This window comes from Emys orbicularis, chromosome 5 (genome assembly GCF_028017835.1).
Source record: "Emys orbicularis isolate rEmyOrb1 chromosome 5, rEmyOrb1.hap1, whole genome shotgun sequence".
NCBI classification, from domain to species: domain Eukaryota; kingdom Metazoa; phylum Chordata; order Testudines; family Emydidae; genus Emys; species Emys orbicularis.
Window position 1 is genome coordinate 121,707,381 of NC_088687.1, and position 19,723 is coordinate 121,727,103.

General features: G+C 44.1%; 1 protein-coding gene across 1 annotated transcript in view; it reads left to right on the forward strand.

Annotated features, from left to right (window-relative positions):
- The first annotated feature begins 6,550 nt into the window (after positions 1 to 6,550).
- The window catches only part of SORCS2 (sortilin related VPS10 domain containing receptor 2), an 813,167-nt gene continuing 799,994 nt past the window's right edge, over positions 6,551 to 19,723 (forward strand). The window contains exon 1 of the mRNA XM_065404758.1: positions 6,551 to 7,114. Within this exon, the coding sequence (XP_065260830.1) occupies positions 6,551 to 7,114 (564 nt within the window). The remainder of the gene's footprint in view (positions 7,115 to 19,723) is intronic.

The following is a 19,723-nucleotide window of genomic DNA, read 5'->3' on the forward strand; positions in this document are numbered from 1 at the left end:
CGATCTCCATGAGAAGGGCGTCCTGGCTTTCGCTCTCTGGACTATCGGCTGAGTCCCAGTCAATCATGCAGGACCTGCCATTCGATGGTCGGGCCCTGTTTGCAGATCAAACAGACACGCGTCTGCACGAGATGAAAGACTCCCGTACTACCCTGCAGACACTGGGCCTGTACATCCCGCCGGCCAAGGACAAGCCCAGGCCTCACACCTCCACTCCACAGGCTCGGGGCAGATATGAGCCCCCGCCTAAGAAGCAGCGGGAGCAGAGGCGCCGGTCACAACGCCAGTCTGTTCGGCCCCTCATCTGGGGCCCTCTAAGGCCAGGAGGCCAGGGAAGTGGCGTTTTTGACTGCTTGCGGGGGGTTACCGGGCCTGTTGCCAGGTTAACCCCCCCCCCCCCCAGTTAATAAAGTTCAGGTTTGCCAATCGTTTACCTGCCTTCAGTCTGCAATGGTTCCGTATTACCACGGACTGCTGGGTCCTCACCACTATATCCCTGGGGTACAGGTTGCAGTTTGTTTCGCCCCCTCCCAGTTGCCCTCCGGCCAGGGAGTTGGCGGAGGACCCGGAACATGCGTTCCTCCTAGATCAGGAAGCATGAAGGGGCATACGAATGTTTAGCATATCTGGCATGCAAATACCTTGCAATGCCGGCTACAAAAGTGCCATGCAAATGCCTGGTCTCATTTCTGGTGACATTGTAAATAAGAAGTGGACAGCATTGTCTCCTGTAAATGTAAACAAACTTCTTTGTCTTAGTGATTGGATGGAGTGGACTTGTAGGCTCTGAAGTTTTACATTGTTTTGTTTTTGAGTGCAGTTATGTAACAAAAAAAATCGACATTTGTAAGTTTCACTTTCACAACAAAGAGATTGCACTACAGTACTTGTATGAGGTGAACAGAAACATACTATTTCTTTTGTTTATCATTTTTACAGTGCCAATATTTGTAATAAAAAATAATATACACTTTCATTTCAATTACAACACAGAATACAATATATCTGAAAATGTTGAAAAACATCCAAAATAATTAATAAATTTCAATTGGTATTCTATTGTTTAACTGTGATTTAAAACTGCGATTAATCACGATTAATTTTTTTAATCACGATTAATTTTTTTTTTTAGTTAATCGTGTGCGTTAACTGTGATTAATCAACAGCCCTGGTTTTTATATAGCAAGTCTGCACTGAACATTGGCTCTGCACTGACAATGGTTCATTTGTGCTTTGCATGTTTTACAGCTGAAAAGTGTGGCCTTCAACTCTTCCTCCACACTGGCGGAGAGGCTCTCACAAATAAGATGAAGATGAAAGAGAATGCACGATGATATGTTTAATGAGATAATCAACGCCTCTGGGACAGTGGACTCTGAGCAGAGGACATGGAGGATTGCTCTCAGAAAAAATGAACATGGAAATTTTGAGCAGAACAAAAACTCAGGAGAATGAGCGTGGTAAACAGCAAGAGATACTGAGGATTCTGAAGGAACAAACAGACACGCTGAGGCGTCTGGTAGACCTTCAGGAGAAACACCTTGAAGCTCGACTTCCTCTACATCCCATCCAGAACGTGATTCCAACACCACTGTACTCCTCCTCCCCGCTCATACATGGATGTGTGACAGGCAAAGCTGGTGTGATTTTGAACAGAAGATGAATGTGCTTTTCCCCTCCCAATTGTATGCCCCTGTATTTCCGAGGTTTACTTCTGTGATACATATTTCTGTTTTTATATCATGCAATAAAAGTCCATTTCTTGAAAATGAAATAATCTTTATTACTTCAGAGTGTGTGTGGGGGGGTGGGTGGGAGAGGGAAACCGAGGCACTGAGGGAGGATGTGAACGAGTTCACATAGAGCCAAAGCTGTGAATAGAACCCAGGAATCCTTGCTCCAATCCCCTCCACACTCTAAGCAGTAGCCCACACTCCCCTCACTCATGGCAGCCACAGTGGTGGCCTCTGTGAGGTATTAGTTGGTGGGTCTCAACCCATTCCCTGGGCATCAAGAACACCCCCCCTCACCGGCAGTGTCTTTGGAGGAGCCACAGACTGAATGGAGTGTGGGGTTGTCTCCCCAGCTGTAGCAAGGGTGGGGGCTCTAATGACTGTAGTGGGTGGGGTCTGGGAGTCAAGTTCAGAGCAAATCAAGAGGTGTATTTCCAAGGTTACATTACTACACACACAGCAGTCACAGCAAGGTTCAGACTATTGGCAGGCACAACACAACACACATTCGTGTGAGTCGTTAATAAAATGGGGTTTCAAAGCCTCCCTGAGCCTCATTGCTCCCCGCCGGGCTCTTCTTGTAGTCCTGGTATCTGGCTGCTCAAAATTTGCAGACAGCCTATCCACCTCTATGCCCCACCCTGTGGAAAGTTCTTCTCTCCCTTTGCTTCACAGATATTATGAAGCACACAGCAGGCAGCTAAGAGGGCTAACCTAGTGAGCAAACTGTGCCAGCGACCCTTCAAGCAGACAAAGCACATTCAACTGCCATTCTGCACTTGCTGATCCTACTGTTGAAGCGCTCCTTGCTGCTGTTCTGGTGTCTGGTGTACGGCTTCATGAGCCATGGGAGTAAGGGGTAGACTGAGTCTCCCAGGATCACTATTGGCATTTCAACATCTCCTATGGTGATTTTGCAGTCCAGAAAGAAAGTCCCTGCTTGCAGCTTTCTGAACAGGCCTGTGTTCTTAAAGATGCGCGGGTCATGCACCTTCCCGAACCATCTCACGTTGATGTCGGTAAAACATCCCCGGTGATCCACCAGCGCTTGCAACACCATTGAAAACTATCCCTTTCTGTTTATATATTCTGTGGCAAGGGCAAGGTGGCGTGGTGCCAAGATAGGGATATGCATGCCATCTATTGCCCCACCGCAGTTAGGGAACCTCAATGCGGCAAAACCATCCAGTATCTCCTGCATATTGCCCAGAGTCACTACCCTTCTTGTAGCAGAAGGCGATTAATGGCCCTGCATACTTGGATCACAGCACCCCCCACAGTGAATTTCCTGACTTTAAATTGATTTCCAACTGACTGGTAGCAGTCTGGCATTGCAAGTTTCCACACAGTGATCACTACTCACTTCTCCACTGTTGGAGCAGATCTCATTTTAGTGTCGCTGCGCTGCAGGGCTGGGGCAAACGCCGCACACAGTTCCTGGAAAGTGGTCTTGTGCATCTGAAAGTTCTGCAGCTCCTGCTTGTCATCCCGTACCTGCATAACAATGTGATCCCACCAGTCAGTACTTGTTTCTTGGGACCAGAATTGGCGCTGTACCATGCTCAGTTGCTCTGTGACTGTAAACAGCAACCGGGAATTGTTTCGTTCTATGGCTTCCAGCCAGGCTACTTCCATGCGGCAGTTCCTCTCGCGGCTCTGGAAATACTGCAGGATAAAGCATGTCGTGTTTGCGACACTCACCACAATAGTGCACAGCTGTGCGGGGTCCGTGCTTCTCTAGAGATGGTGGATGCATGGGTATGCCAGGCTTTTGAAAAAAGGTGTGAAATATGGGATGTGGATGAAATCAGGGGAGGGAGAAAACTGCATCATGGGATGTTCAAGCCATGTTCCTAGTCACTCCTGCAAGAATGTTTTGCTCCCATGAGGCACTGCTAGCCCTTCCCAAAACTCCCTATGGCAAGTTGCATTGTGGGATAGCTACCTATGGTGCACTGCTCTCTGCATCGATGCAAGCACTGCTAATTAGGACATGCTCCACCAATACAAGGAGTGGGGCGTGGACATGCACAACTGACTGCATGTCGACTTAGCTTAAGTTGATTTAAGTTTGTAGTGTAAACATGGCCTGAATCTTTAATTTTGTGACCACATTCTCCTTTTTCCACAGGAATTTTGCCCCATTCTGTGCACAGGAAATATACATACTTCTAGTATAGCAGTGATTCTCAAACTTTTTGTACTGGTGACCCCTTTCACATAGCAAGCCTCTGAGTGCGACCCCCTTTATAAATTAAAAACACTTTTTTATATATTTAACACCATTATAAATGCTGGAGGCAAAGTAGGATTTAGGGTGGAGGCTGACAGCTCGTGACCCCCCATGTAATAACCTCGCAACCCCCTGAGGGGTCCCGACCCCCAGTTTGAGAACCCCTGTATTATAGGCAGTGCTAGTACTAGGCTGTTAAGGTTGCCTTACAATCCCACTATAAGACCCTGTTTTCAGTTGCTTAAAACTTTATCAATTTTTAACCTTTTGGGCTGAAATTTTACATGCTGGTTGTCTGCCTTTGTCTGACCTTTTTTGGGGAAAATTTCAAAATGATTGAGTTGTTTCCAAGAATGAGGCTAGGGAAATATATGTTGTTTTGCCTATGTTAACAAATTCTGGAAACTTCTTTTTAAAGAAACTCCAGCATTCCTATGCTTTAGAGCAGGGACTTGAAATTTGACAGAGGCAGAGGGTAGCCTTTGTATCAGGTATTGCCTTTTTCCATCTCTGTGAAAACCTGCCCAAATTTGGACCAGTTATAAACCTTTGAAAAATCTCAATTCACATATGCTCAGTAGAGACTTGCTAGAGTTTAACAGCTAAAATCTCTGAAGAATCCATCCTCACTGAGCATGCTCTAGGCTCTCACAGCTCTTAGCAGACGCAGCATGTACTGTCCCCTCACAGCTCCTACTACTGACCTGACTGCATATGCTCAGTTGCTCTTTGAAGTTGAAACATACTTCAGCTTAGGACTACAGGGGGCTGAGAAAGAAGGATTTCCCCTGTAATGACTGGCTGCTCCAGGCAGGAGTGGAGCCAGGCACTGGAACTGGAACTGAGAGCCTGTTTCTCTTGCACACTCAGTAATCCCATTCCTGGCACCAGCCAATGTAGAGGAGGAAGTTGTCTGACTCAGTCTTAGCTAGACCAGCAGGAAAAGGAAAGAGTAGATTGTGACAAAGAGTCTGGTGAGACTGTGAATGGAGTGGTGGTGGGGACTGTAACTGACAGTGGTTGGGCAAAGAGACTGTGAGAAGGGGGGAAGGGAATTTTGGAACTGGGAGTCGTGAGGGAAATGGCGATAGACTGGAGCCAGGGGATGGGGAAGGGGAACAGGAAAAGACTGGGACTGGCTGCACAAGGTGACTGGGACATTCAGCGACCATTGAAGTCGCTTGGAGCTGTGCTTGATTACATAAAGTGCCGCATAATGCTTAATATTCTGAAAAATCAGATCCTAGATGTATCAAGTTGGGCACCCAGAAGTAGTGGACACTTTTGACTTAGTTTCTCTGTGCCTCAGTTTCCCATCTGTAAAAGGGGAGATAATACCACCATCTCCCATCATAGGGATATTGTGAAGATAAAATGTTTGTGAAGCACTCCAATACTATAGCGATGATTCCGTGGGAAAGCCCTTGAGGAAATTAATAATTCTGTCTTCAGAGCAAGGTTTGACTAGTGTGCTATAACTAATGCCGAAGGCCACGCACTGAACAATGAGGATAAAAAATATTGAATACCTGCTCTTTAACTGAACACCCTCCATCCTGTGCAGTGTACTGAATGAGTAGGGGTCCTATGGAAAAATATATGATCATGTAATTAAAGCAGCGGTTCGTCAAACACCTCGCCCCCCCTTCTGACAACAAAAAATTACTACACAACCCCAGGAGAGGGGACCGAAACTTTAGTCCGCCCGAGCCCTGCCTCCCGGGGCAGTGGGGCCAAAGCCAAAGGGCTTCAGCCCCGGGTGGGGGGCCTGTAATCTGAGCCCCGCTGCCCAGGGCTGAAGCCAAAGCCTGAGTCCCACGCCCAGGGCTGAAGCCCTCAGGCTTGGGCTTGGGCCCCGGGGGGTGGGGCTCGGGCTTCGCCTTCAGTCCTGGGCACCAGGAAGTCTAATGCCAGCCCTGGCAACCTCATTAAAACAGAGTCGTGACCCACATTGGGGTCCTGGCCCACAGTTTGAGAACTGCTGAATTAAAGTATTTTTATCATATGCATATACACAAGGGGGTGGAATTAAGGTTGCACAGACAACCTTAATTCTGGCAATTCCTAATGTTTGAGTGCTTGACTTTGCAACCTTAATGCTCTTTTAATGTGTCTTGTGTGTGTGTAATTATATACACACCCACACCATTATTTATCAAGCACTTATACTGTATAAGGCTGAGCACAAATCACACAAGAAGGACAGTTCATGTGACAAAATAATCTACCCTCCAACAGAAAAGACAGAGGCCGTGCCCTAGACACACTTTGAAGCCTAGAGGATGGAGTAATTTGGGACAGCATGGAGTGGTTCTGTTCACTTCTGGGGGGCATTCACACACAAAGAACATTCAAGAACTGCAGGAGTTTAGATTTTGCAAGGCAGGATGTAACAGCCAGCAGCGCTGCTCCTGTCATCCTGATGTCCATTATTTGCAGCAGGGAGCAGCCCCCAACCCAGGGCCACGAATGATCGCACAGGGAGTGTAGGGGTGGGTGGGACCCAGCCTTCCCAGTACATTATGTGCGGCTGTGCTGGGCTCTGAGGCTGCCTGCGCCTTGGGCTTCAGAGAGGAGCCAGCAGATGGCGGCGCCTCTCCTTGGCTGGGAGAGGAGTCCCGAGCACGTTGTTTCCAGTGTAAACCCTCGCTTTGGTTACAAACCCTGCCCTCCTCCCCTCCCTCCCCCCTCCGGAGGCTGTGTATCTGTCTCACATTCACATCCCAGCCTGTCACTAGCACATCCGAAGGCGAGCATGGCGCAAAGGGGGCCACTCGTGTCTCCAACAGGGACCCTCCCCAGGACAGCCCCTAGCCTGGCGCTGCTGCTGCTGCTGCTCGGTGCCTGCTGGGCTGCGCGCCCCTCGGAGCAGTGGGGCGGCCAGAGCTCCAGCTGGGTGACCCGGGCAAGAAGGAACCCGCGGGAGCTGCTGTTCCGCGGCGGAGGCGGCGGCCGGGAGGAGGCTAGTGCGCTGGGGCGCGCTGGCGAAGGCGTGGGGGCTGCTGCGGGGAGTCGCTCCAGGAGAGCATCCTCCACCTCCTCCCGCCCAGCCAGGGAGCAGGTCTCTCTGATCAGCACCTCCTTCGTGCTCAAAGGGGACGCGTCTCACAACCAGGCGATGGTGCACTGGACGGGCGAGAACAGCAGTGTAAGTAGGGGCCCCTCCCCAGTCAAAGCCATCCAGCCCCGGGGGGGCGGAAGGCATCGCACCCCCCAGCGGAGAGCCCAGCAGCTGCCGCCCCTGCGCTGTAACTATATGGCCACAGTCCTCCGCGCTGTATTACGGTAGCTGTTCCCTTCCCCACCCCTTGCCGCGGGGTCTCTGGAGACTCTGGAGTCGGCGCAGCAATGCAGCCCCTGCGTGCGAGGCTGGAGGCGGCGGGTGACAAGTGCATCCCCGGCTGGGGCTCAGGCAGGTCCCGGGCGGAAACTAGTCGCCTCCTCCTTGGCCACGCCGATACTCCGGCCGGGGAGGAAAGAGGGTCGCCCTGATTGAGGGGGGCCGGGAGGAAGAGAGAGCAGACCGGGGGCAGCGGCAGCAGCAAGCCCCATCCCGGTTGAGCGACTTCCCGGGAAAGTTTGAAAAGTTTGCAGCGTGCATCTCGCACATAGATGGAGAGAGGGGCTGGGGGGTGGGGCTGCACCTGGAGCAGGTCTCCCGGGCTTGGGCTGCCTCCTCTGGCCCGCAGCACTGCTCGGGTTGCATTGGCCGCTGGGCGAAGGGGCAGGTTGGGGGTGACTTGTGGGGAGGATCGGGCCCGAGGGATGGAAAGTTGTTTCAGTCTCTTATCCTCGGGCGGCTGTGAGCAGCTCCAGGAGATGCCTGGTGGCCGGTCGCACCCACCCAGTGTGGTGGGGGAGGAGAGGCAGAGGGAGAGAGCTGCGGCCAGAGCATTATCCCCTCCAGCCCTTCATAAAAGTGCCAGATTAAATTGTCGAGGCTCAGTCGATTCACCTCAAATCAATCGCCTGCTTCTAATCCCTGGCCCGTGTGCGAGGCGTTTGCTAAAAGGCCTGAGAGGGTAAAAAAACACAGCGGAGGCACTTGGTTGTAAATTGTTCTCACGCGGCTAAATGGAGTCGGAAGACGCGCGCAGTAGCGCTGGGTCATTGGTCTCAGTTTGAGCTTCATTCTTGGGCCTGCTAACGCGCAGGGGTAAAGGGCACGAGTGGTGGGGATGCTCCAGTTTGAACACTTTCATCTAGCGCTTACACACCCACTCAGCTTTCCAGCCTCACCATGACCCTCACCGCTGTTATTCTGTCTCATTTCAAAGTTACACTTTATTTTTGGTCAAACCCAAAGCACCCTCTCTTGCCGCTGAAAACTGAGCTCTATCGCTCAGTACAGCAGCTGACCCTGGTCTGGTCTCACCTGTGCAAGTAGTACACAAATGAAGGCTCCGCTGTTTGATTTGGTCAAAATGGGTAGAGTTTATGGAGTCAGGTGTCTTGATCTGTCAGCTCAGAAAACCCAGGGGACCCATTCTGTCCTATGGTGTAAATGAATGGTGAAACTTTATTTTAATATATCCATTATACTTCATTATACTTGCCCCTTTTTGAATCTTTTAACAAGCTGGCTTCTTATGTACTGATTGAAGTTTTATACAAATATCTTGCTGACACTGATGCTTTTTTGTATGTACACCAAGTTTCAGAACTTTGTCAGAGTTAAAGCAGTGTGTGACTTTGTAATATTTAAATTAACTAATTGTATGAGGCCAACGTCTCTGCTGGGGTAATTCCATTGATTTAGCTCATTATCTGTTTTTAACTAATATTCAATCTTGTCTTTATTTCCTTTATATCGACAGATGATGGGTATATATTTGTACAGATGATTTCTGGGATTTGCTGCTTCTGAATTTATCCTGCAGTAAGACATTATTTCATAACACTGTGTAACATAGGTAAATATTACACAGCACCAGGCATTGTGTAATGTCTATATAACTAGATAGGCAGTGAAATCTTGTTATGAAAAATCTAGAATGATTTTCTCCTCAAGATTTTAGTATTTCTGGAAAATCACTGCTTTATTTTATGGTAGATCAGCTGAGATCCTGGCCTTTGTTTGAACTTGAGCTTTGCAAATTATGCATAGTGTTCGTTTAAACTTGACACAGTTCAGAAAGCATGTGTTGTATTTCCCATAAATGTATGGATTAACATCTTCCCCTTTGGGTTGTCAAATCCACTTTGTGCCAGCTCTGCTAGTGGGTCACACAAGAACAAGAGCTGTCCAGTGAGCAGGCTGGCTGCTTGTGTTAATGCTTATTATATAATCTGGTATTTTCATTTGTCAGAGTTGGAGTCAGCATCACAAAGCTTGACACCCAATTTCTGATTTACTTAGGAGGGAAATGTGCACTGATAGCCATTTTCTTTTCATAGAAAGTATTGCAAATCATCGGCAGCATCTATTTCTCTAGACTTGTCCTTTCCCTGTTTCTGCTTTCAGAATAATGCCATTTCTTTTCATGGGCAGTGCTTGTAGGCTTTTAGGGCTATTTTTCTTTCTTGAAGAGATCACTATTAAAAAAGTTGGCTCGAGTTCAGATTTTTACATACAAAAAATGTAACAGCTTTCATGCAAAGTACTCTTGTGCTCTAAAACAAATACCTTGCTAATCCACACACTACAATCCGTACTTAAAACGAGTGGTCTCTCCCCATCTCTCTGCGAAGATTTAATAGCAGATGCTGCAGTGTTAGCTTGTATTGCTAAGATTTCATTATTTTTTCATGATATTCTACAACGTGTGTATGAGTATATGATGAAGTAGTTTCCTCAGTAGCAAAAATACATTACACTGTCAGAATGGAATACAGTTGATGCATTATCTTATTCTTTTATTGTTTGTGCACTTATTAGTTTACTAAATTCATTAATGTGTGGCAGGACTCCACATCATTAGTGCAAATAGATGTTCTCTACTGTATTTACTAATTCAGTGACAAAAATGTTTAGTTGTGCTGTGCTATTTAAAATTATGCCATTCAGCATCCCCGCTATTGGCTGGACTGTCCCACAGTGGGCTTTACCAATGACCTGGAGGTGAAAGGCTCTATATCCCATTACCAGATACCTGAGCACCTAGTTCCTTTGCTTAGCATGCTTTTAAAAAATAGGTAGGTGGCAGGAATTTTCATCCTCTCTGATTCATTGGACTTGTCTGCTAACATGTTTGGTTGGTTGTGTTGTAGAATGAGAGTTGATAAAATAATGAGGAACCAAAAGCTGCTACAAAGAAGTGATCCGAGGATTGCAAAGAAGGTACAGAACAGGTCTGTCTGAGAAAAGTGGAAGAAGTGTGTCAAGTTCATGCAGTAAGGATGAGATGAAAATGATACAAGCAAATGTCACTGTTCTTCACTCTGTTGTGAGTTTAAATACCTCAGGCAACAAAAACCCCTATTGAATTTAACCAAGGACCTGATTTACAATCCATTGAAGTCTGTGGGAGACGTCATTGGGCTCTGGTTCAGGCCCTATATCCATGTTAGAAAGCAGGAGGAGCTTTTGATTAACTTCTGATAAGTATTTGGAGCAAGGAACAATAATCTAAGTGAAGAAATTAATAGAAATGGTTACCAACCTTGTGCCTTATCCTTCACCGTTGTAATAATGTCATAACTCCACTCGACCTCAGTAGGGAAGGATGGAGCCAGAAGCTACTGAAGGCCTGATCCAAAGCCCACTGAAATCAATGGAAAGATTCCCATTGGTAACAATGGACTTTAGATGAGGCCTTGAGTGCCTCCTTGTGAGGTGCTGAGCACTTTCAGATGCCACTGAGGGTATGTCTACACTGCAGCTGTGAAGTGTCATTTTTCAGTTCACATAGACTCATGCTAGCTTTACTTGAATTACCACCATAAAAATAGCAGTGTGGAGGTTACGGCACAGGTGGTGGCTTGGGCTAGCCACCCAAATTGGGATGCAGAGGGTGAGGCAGGCTTGGATTCGGGTGGCTAGCATGAGCCGCCACCCATGCTACTATTTTTAGCATGCTAGTTCCAGCAGAGCTTGTGTGAGTCTGCCTACCTGCACTGGGAATCACACCTCCCAGCTGCAGTGTGGACGTAACCTGAGGACAATGGTGCTGGAACAATTTTTATACAGGGAGTGCTGAAGGCAGAGACCTTGTTATTAATACTTCAAGCAAGAGGGTGTGGCAGCACTCCCTGCACCCATTGTTCCTGTACCTATGCCTGAGGATGGTGGGAACTTCTTTGGAGGCACTCAGCGCTTTGTAGGCTCAGGCACTAAACTAGTTCTCTCGCACTTTTCAGGAGTGGTGGTTGAAAATTTGACAGCAATGAGCTCTAGACAATCATATATCCTGTTAAACACCTTACCTTGTAAAATAAATAAAGGAGAAACACACAGTAGGATTATTCCCTTGAGCTCCCTGATGGAGAGACAAATAATCATAAATGGTGAGTGGGCAGCTGTTTCTCAGAAGGTAGTTCACCTGCATGAGTAGTTCATTGAATGCGCTGCCATGGAACACTCATGTGTGGATCAAGGACAAATAAACAAACTTGGAAAGGGCTTAGACTGCTTGATGTAAATAAATTTTAAAAAGCTCTGTGCTCATCTTGTAACTCCTACTGTGCTTCAAAGGAAGTGCTTAATTTGTAGTTGGATGAGGAGGCCATAAATTAAATGTATCCTTTACCCCCTCTTTTCTCTGCTTTAGAACTCTGTTGTGTACTTTTGTTATCCTTTCTTAGTGTAGTTATTTTTCAGAATTAAGGAAATGTTAGGTTTGATAGCAGAGGAGCGTATACAGTTGCAATGGTTGTAAAGTGAGTTTGAATATCTAGGAAGATCACTGAACACTTCCTCGTTCTGTTAATATAGGGAGCCATGTAAATTGCTTCCTGTTTTGTGTCCTCATTACTTTGTTTTGTATTCTGAAGAATTAATTATTTATAAATTCCATAAACAGCAAGCTTGTTCCTGACCTTTTCTGACAGTAGTCTGTCTAGTCAAAAAACATTGTTGGGGATGCAAGCCTTGCAAAGCTGGTACTTTTAATGTCAATAGCTTAATTGGTTAGTTCATTTCTACAGTCAATGTTTGCACTTCCCCTTCCCCTGTTGCTTTGAAAGTGCAAGATCTGTCTTGCACTTCTACTTCCAAACAAAAGTTCTTGCAAGTGGAACTAATTTACTAACCTGTCCTAAAAAATCATAAACTGGAGGCTTGACTGCTGGGTTGCACAATGTGCCATTAACATCCACAAGAGTTATTGATTGGTAGTCACTTATCTGATAAAGTAACAATACTTTTTCTATCAGGGTGTATTTCACAATATTTACAGTTTGCCATTTGTACATATCATCTTTATGCTGTGCTAAATTTAATATGCAGCTTTTAAAGTTTACTAGGGATACAGTGTTCGTATCCAATTTAGGGGAATATAATTTATTAGTGAAAAGCTTTAAACAAATAATTATTCTTTAGAAGTAGAGAACTTAAAGCCATTTAGTGTTCTGTGATTACAAAGTAAACAGTTTCTTCACAGTATTGGACTCTTACTGACTCCCATAGGGAATATCTATTTTACCTTAGTGTTCACTTGTGTTTTAAAAAAAATCAAAATTAAGAGAAATACTTGAAGAATGAATCTTATATTCAGATTTGATCTTGATTCATTGGATGCTCTGTGCAGACTGCTAAAGTGTTGTGAACAGAACTTCAGCCAACTAGTTCTTAAGTTTTGTTTCAGTGTCTGTACTTCCTTTTTTGTTTGCTTGACAATATTAAGTCTGTGCAGTCACTCATTTGCCCAGTAGGTTGGTGTCTTGGTCCTATGTAGCCCTCATAAATGTGTAGCACAGGGATTCAGTAAATGCATTTATATACCTTTAAAAAGATCCAGTATTTAGTAGTTTATCAAAGAAAGAAATGTCTGCTGTGTATATTTTCAGTAGTTACTATACATAGGAATTTATCTACTTTAACAGCCCAGTTAATCCAGTTATCATTATTTGATAAACAAGTATTTTGCTTAATTTAAAAATGTTACTTTTTGCAATGCAGTTTCACCACATATGATTTATACAATCCAGTGACCACTAAATGTATTCTTTTGGCAGATATTTTATTTAATTGGTTTTCTGCTTTGTTCAATTTGCAATAAATTGCGCTGTTGGAATCCATAAAGAAGATTGACTTCAATATTCCTGTAGCAATATCTGTAACTGTGAATGTAACTATCCAAACTAAGCAGCACTCCATCTTGGTGATTTTGGTTCTTTTTATCAAGAGGGCCAGATTACTGCTTATGGGACAAAAAAAGACAACATAGTCAAAAATCCTGACTTCCTGGACCTAATAAATGACAGATGTATTGCAGACTGCAAGGCAAGTTCCCCACAGGGAGGATTTCTGTTTTTTTAAAGATTCTTTGAGGTGGTGAAAATAAAAACAAAGTTATTCTGAAGGGACTTGCAGAATCTTACACCAAAAGCACTGAGCTTCTCAGTGATCTCTTAACTGGCTGAATTATATTCCGAGTTTAATATAATGATAAAACAAAACATAAACTTTGTAGTTTGTAATATTTTTTCCTCCATTTTACCGTTTTTTCTTTCTTTTGGAGGTTCTCTGTATCTCAACAATTCTATCAAGTGAAGGTAGGGGGCAGCACCTCTGTAGAAACAGACAACCCAGCCCCAGCACCTCCCAAGCAGACTCCTGGAATTGACCCATAAGTTCATCATTAAATGTGTGCTCTAACCCTTTTTTGTGTGTGTGTGGGAAGGGTATATTAGATTTCAGAGTTACCTGATTCATCAAGGAGAGGAGCAGAATGTAAAGAAGTACCTCCCTACTGCTATGGCCAGAGGCAAGGTGCTTGGAAGAGAGTAAGGGGAACTGAAAATGGAGGTAAAAGAAATGTAGCAACTAATAATAAAGACATAATATACAAAACAGTAATATCTCTAATACTGCAGACACACAGTGTGTGCATGGATAAACCAAACCGGGATTTATAATATCTCATTAGAGATGTATTTAGGCTTTTGGCATCAGGAATATATCCTGAAGTGGAAATTTCAGACACTACCCTTCACAGACTTGACAATGTTAGACACCTATAAATAGAGATGTTTGGAGAGGGAAATGAGAAAACTCCTTTTAATGCTACTGATATTCAGTGAGTAGGAGAATCTTTTGGAAGGAAGAAGTAGGGAAAATGATGATTATTTTACTGAAGAACAGGGACTGTCCCTTCTGAATAGGCACTTTCAGTGTGTATGTGTTCATTGGACACATTTATATTGGGGAGGCCAGGAGATAGGCAGTGACACTTCTTCAAACTGAGGAAAACTTTGTACCACCAGAGGTCTGAACCCCTAGTGTATTCCCAAATAGTGTTTCTATCACTCTGTCAATTAAGGCCAACTAGATTAGCATTAAGATAAAGAAAAATATGTCATATAACGTAAGTAGAGTCCTTGTTGCAACTGCAAATAAAACTTCATTTATACAAACGAAAAACAAGTTGGAAGTGTGTTTCAGTGGCGTCTGGTTGACACCATAACATATCAGAACCTTCTTTACAAAAAATTGACACCTTTAAATAACCAAAATGTCTAGAATGAACTGTTAAGTGATCCAACTGGTTCCTCAGTTCTTATTATATTATTTGCATTGGGTAGTACCTAGGAGCTCCAGTCATGGAACAAGACTCCATTGTGCTAGGCACTGTATAAATATAGACAGAAAGATGCTTCCTGCTCCAAAGAGCAATTTTGCAATCTACAATTTAATCCTTCATACACCCACTGGGGAGAAGAAATGAGACTTTCATGTGCAGTAGGCATTGGTGCATAGAGATTGTGTAAGGTACACCTAGCATTTGCACAAACAGATCCCCCTTTTACACATCAATATGTAAACACGTTGACACATGTTGCAAACTCATTTGAAAAAGTTTTCCTAAATAGATACATTTGTTATTGATGAGTTTATTATTAGAATTATGTTGTATTGTGATATTCATGTCTATATAAATTTTAATAATAGTCGTAGCTAAAAACAATATTTTATATATATATGCTATACTGTTTTTGGCAGTAGCGTGTATCTTTGACTGATTCAGCAATGCATGGAGTGCAGTGGAAAGACTTTGGCCATGATCACGCAGACACTTAAGCACACTGTATTGGTACTAACAGCTGTAGCTCCAGTGACTTCAACATAATCACTCACATGAGCGAAGTTCTTCATATGTTTAACAGTATTAAGGATTGGGACATTGACTGCAAATTCACCTGGTGAAAGTTAATCAGAATTCTCAAGGACATTAAGAAGGAGTAAGAAGTATGGTCCAGTGTTTAGGACAGCCTGAGACTCAGTTCAATTCCCTGCTTCACTACAGACTACCTGTCTGACCTTGGGAGAGCCACTTAGGGCTGGTCTACACTAGGGGGGGGGGAATCGATCTAAGATACGCAATTTCAGCTATGCAAATAGCGTAGCTGAAGTCGAAGTATCTTAGATCGAATTACCTGGGGTCCGCACGGCGCGGGATCGACGGCCGCGGCTCCCCCGTCGATGGCGCTACTGCTGCTCGCTCTGGTGGAGTTCCGGAGTTGACGGTGAGCGCGTTCGGGGATCGATATATCGTGTCTTAACGAGACACGATATATTGATCCCGGATAAATCGATTGCTACCCGCCGATACGGCGGGTAGTGAAGATGTTAGTTTAGTCTCTTTGTGCCTCAGCTCCCTACCAGTAAAATGGGGATAATGGTACTTTCCTGCCTCACAGGATTGTTGCAAGGATCAATAAATGCATTAAAGATTGTGAGGTGCTCAGATACTATGGTAGTGAGAGCCATATATGTACCTAAAATAAATTAGATTTTCTATAGCCTTGGCGATTTTTAGCTTTCTTGCAACTACTTCTTAATGCACTAAAATGGCAGAATCCTAGAAATCAGAGATGGAAAAATTCTATGAGGTCATTTAGTCTACCCTACTACTAATGCATGCTTGTTCCCATGAATGGATCTTGTAGCGCTTAGTTCAGTCGATATCTTAAGTGACTGGCTTCTGTCACATCTGTAGGCAGATTATTCAAAAGTCTGAGTTCTTGCTGTTAGGACAGTGTATTTTTTTATTTTTTTGGTAATTCAACCTAAATTTTTCTCTTCTTTTTTTTGTCTCATTATTCCTAGTTACTCCATTACATCACCTGGAATAATTTTGCTTCCTTCTTAGTCTTCATATCCTTCACATTCTTCTAAACAGTAATCATGTTTTCCCTTTAGTCATTGTTTCATTAAGTAAAACTCACTTAAATCTTCCTTCTTGAAACAGACTTGCCAGCTCTCTAATCATGGCACCTAGGTACCATGGTGACTTGACCCATTATTATAAACACAGACAGAGAGATAATAGTTCTTTTCTGAATTTCCTCCAGTTTCTCTTTCTTCATTACCCCGGGTCCTCCAAAAATAAAACTGTAGAAAAGTCATTGTTATTAAACTAATTCATTTTTTTCATAATGAGAATTTAGAAGTACTTTGATAAATTTGGCAAGTACTTAAATTCCAAAGGGTTAAAGCTAATTTTTATGCATTGTTTAAAATGACATTGTTTGTTAATATTTTGTTCTTTTAGATGGAATCAATAAATTAACAATTTATACATGTCCCTGCCCATTTCCCCTGAGATCTGTCTCTCTTATGTCTTCCTTTTTAAGCACATGCCAGATGGTTGAGCTACATGGACAATTAGAGCTGGGCAGGAGTTTTTCAATGTACTGTTTGTTTGGGTGTTTTTTGGCTCAAAATGTCAATTCATCAAACTCACAACAGTTTGCGAAACAGGGTTGATTTCAACAAAATTCCCAATTTGAAAAATTATTGGAGAACAAGTTTCAAAATTGTCAAACAGGGACGTTTTGACATTTTAAAAATGAAAAGTTTCTTTTTTGAGTCAAAATGACTGCTTCAGTATCTACTAAATTTAAACTTCAAAAAGTTGAGTCAAAATTATCAAAATATTTCAATTGACCTGAATAAAAAAATGTATTTCCAGCTCCCAACATTTTTTTAGATTTTTTTTTACTTTTTGTCCTGATTTGGAATGAGAAGGGTTGTGTTTTTTTTTTTTTTTTTTTTTAATCTTAAATTTTTGCTGGATGGGACAACCATTTTCCTCCCAGCTCTATGGACAATGCTGTAGAAGTCCAGTCCCAGTTGCTGGAAAGCAGAAGGGTGTCCCTGTCCCCAATGTCCCCAGTGCGCCTGTTTTGTATCATCCTTGGGCTAATGTGTGTAAGCTAGGCAGGTGGCAAGCTACATTGTGTGCAGTGCTAGTCCATGCAAAAACATGCTCATGTTGTTGTTGTTATTACTTGTTCTCCCTCCCCAGAATGTAAGAACTGTGGAGAAGGGATTTTCTGTTAGTACAAGAGCTAGTACAATGGGGCCCTGATCCTCGACTAGGGCTCTAGATGCTACTGTAATACAAATAAATGATGGTGATGATGACTGAGAATTTAGCTGTCCCACCCTTCAGCTCTGGCTATGTGAAACTTCCATCTCCCTAGACTCTCTCATTAAGCTACTGCATAAAGGAGTTGATTTTCTCGGCTATTGGAGAATAGCCTGTTTATGATTAATGCATACCCACACTTGCCTCCAACAACCATCATTCCTGAAAGGCAGATGCTCAAGGGAGTGAAGTTAAAGGGTTAGCAGGAATATATTGAAACTGCACTTTCAGCTTGGGGCGGTATTTCACCTTGTTCAACGTGACCAGTTTTGAAGTAGTATTTGTTTCTTTATCGCAAACATGATTGCACCAGGGGATTGTAGGCTGTCACTAGATCTTCCAGGTGTCTAGCTTTATAAGATATTCTTCAGTATCTGGCTCCCTGGGAGTGTGCTTATCAGTTGTTCCTTTTGCAGGATCGGAGTTGTTTGTGGGTCTCTCTCACAAAACTAATGAGCAGCGTTCATTAAATATTAGTGTTGGCCCTCTGTGGTAGACAAGAAGTGTTCTGAATGTCCGTATTTTTTTCTTTTGTGGATCTACATGGTGCCTTGGATTCACCTATATCCCAGATACTGACTGCTTGCATCCTGAATTTTCCATCTCTGCAATCTTTCTGACTACTTTAAAAGACACTGTCACGGGTGGGAAACCTAAAATTAGACCTGGCAGCTGTTCTTTGGTTTGTGGATCTGCATGTGTACATCACTTCTCTCATCCTCTGTCTTCTCATTCTGTGAACAGCAGGAGTATTACTAAATGAGAAACACCTGATCAGGATTCTTGTATATTTCTGTATCCCTTGTGGTTAGAATAAAGCAGGCAGCTGTGTGAGTGCTCACATGGAATCCTGTCACCTGGGCTGGACTGCCCAGCAGAGAGGTTGGGAGTTTATCCAAGTTGCAGCTCTTATTTTAGAGAAACTGGTAAACTTTCATAGGGCTCTGGAAGTCCCTCTAAAACAGTGGTGCCTAACTTTTCCAGCCTGCAGGCCAAATACATGATTTCAACCCAGTCAAGGGGCTACAAGAAACAGGTCGGGGCAGATTTTCTGCCCTGTTCTGCCCCCTCTTTCTGGCCCAGGCAGCATAAAGGGAGCAAAAACCACCCACAAGTTCTGGTTGGGAATCCCTCATCTTCAGGAGGTACAATGGGTTCAAAGAGGGAGCTGCATTCCTGCAGTCTAGGGTGACCAGATGTCCCTATTTTATAGGGACAGTCCCGATATTTGGGGCATTTTCTTCTATAGACGCCTATTACCTCCCACCCCCATCCCGATTTTTCACACTTGCTGTCTGGTCACCCTACTGCAGTCACCAGTGGGGGTATTGTCCCTGGTCTACCATAACTAGCTGGTAAGAGTTAGAGAAGCTCCCAGCCTGTTCTTTCATCCGTCATGGCTGGGATAGAGAATCAGGGAGTCGTAACTGGCTGTTGGTTCTGAGCTTCTCTCCTTCTCCTCACCTGGGTTGGTGTGAGTGGTTGTGTAGGGGAGGGGAGTCAGCTCTGGCAAAGTGACTTGAGATCTGATCCTGCTCTCTTTGGAGCTCCGATCCTGCTCTCTTTGGAGCTCCCACCGCCTGGCAAGGAAGCAGACAGTGGAGCAACCAGAGCTATGCTCATACCTCTTAGTCCTTGTTTCATGCTGTCTGTAGACTCAGATAGAAGACATCACTGCCTTGGCTCCGTGAGGCTCCCATTTGGAAGATTGCCTCTGAAGCCACAGGATCTAGAATTATTTAAAAAAAATTGAAAGATGAGATTCAGTACAATCTACATAAACATATCCTGTGGTTTGAATCTGGCCTGTGGGTTGGATGTTTGACATCCTTACCATGGAGGGTAACAGCTTTCAGTCATCACCTCCCTGAGTGGATTTGATTGATCACTTTGGAAATGAAAAGCTCCATATCCCATTATCAGTCATCCAGCTGTGTAATCTAAGTATCTATATATTCCCCCCCCCCCCCCACACCGTGGTATCTGTGCCACGGAGTCATCCAACCTCTTTCACCCCAGTTTAATAAAAACTCTTAAATATTATGTTTAATACACAAATGAGGCTCTGTGGGGAGCTATGCATTTTGCTATAATCCCAGATATCACTATGGATTTTGTTACCTGAATTGAGTTCAGATACTAGTGGATACTCATAATTCATATGACTCAATCATAGAAATGTAGGGCTGGAAGGGACCTCGAAGTCATCAAGTTCAGCCCCCTGT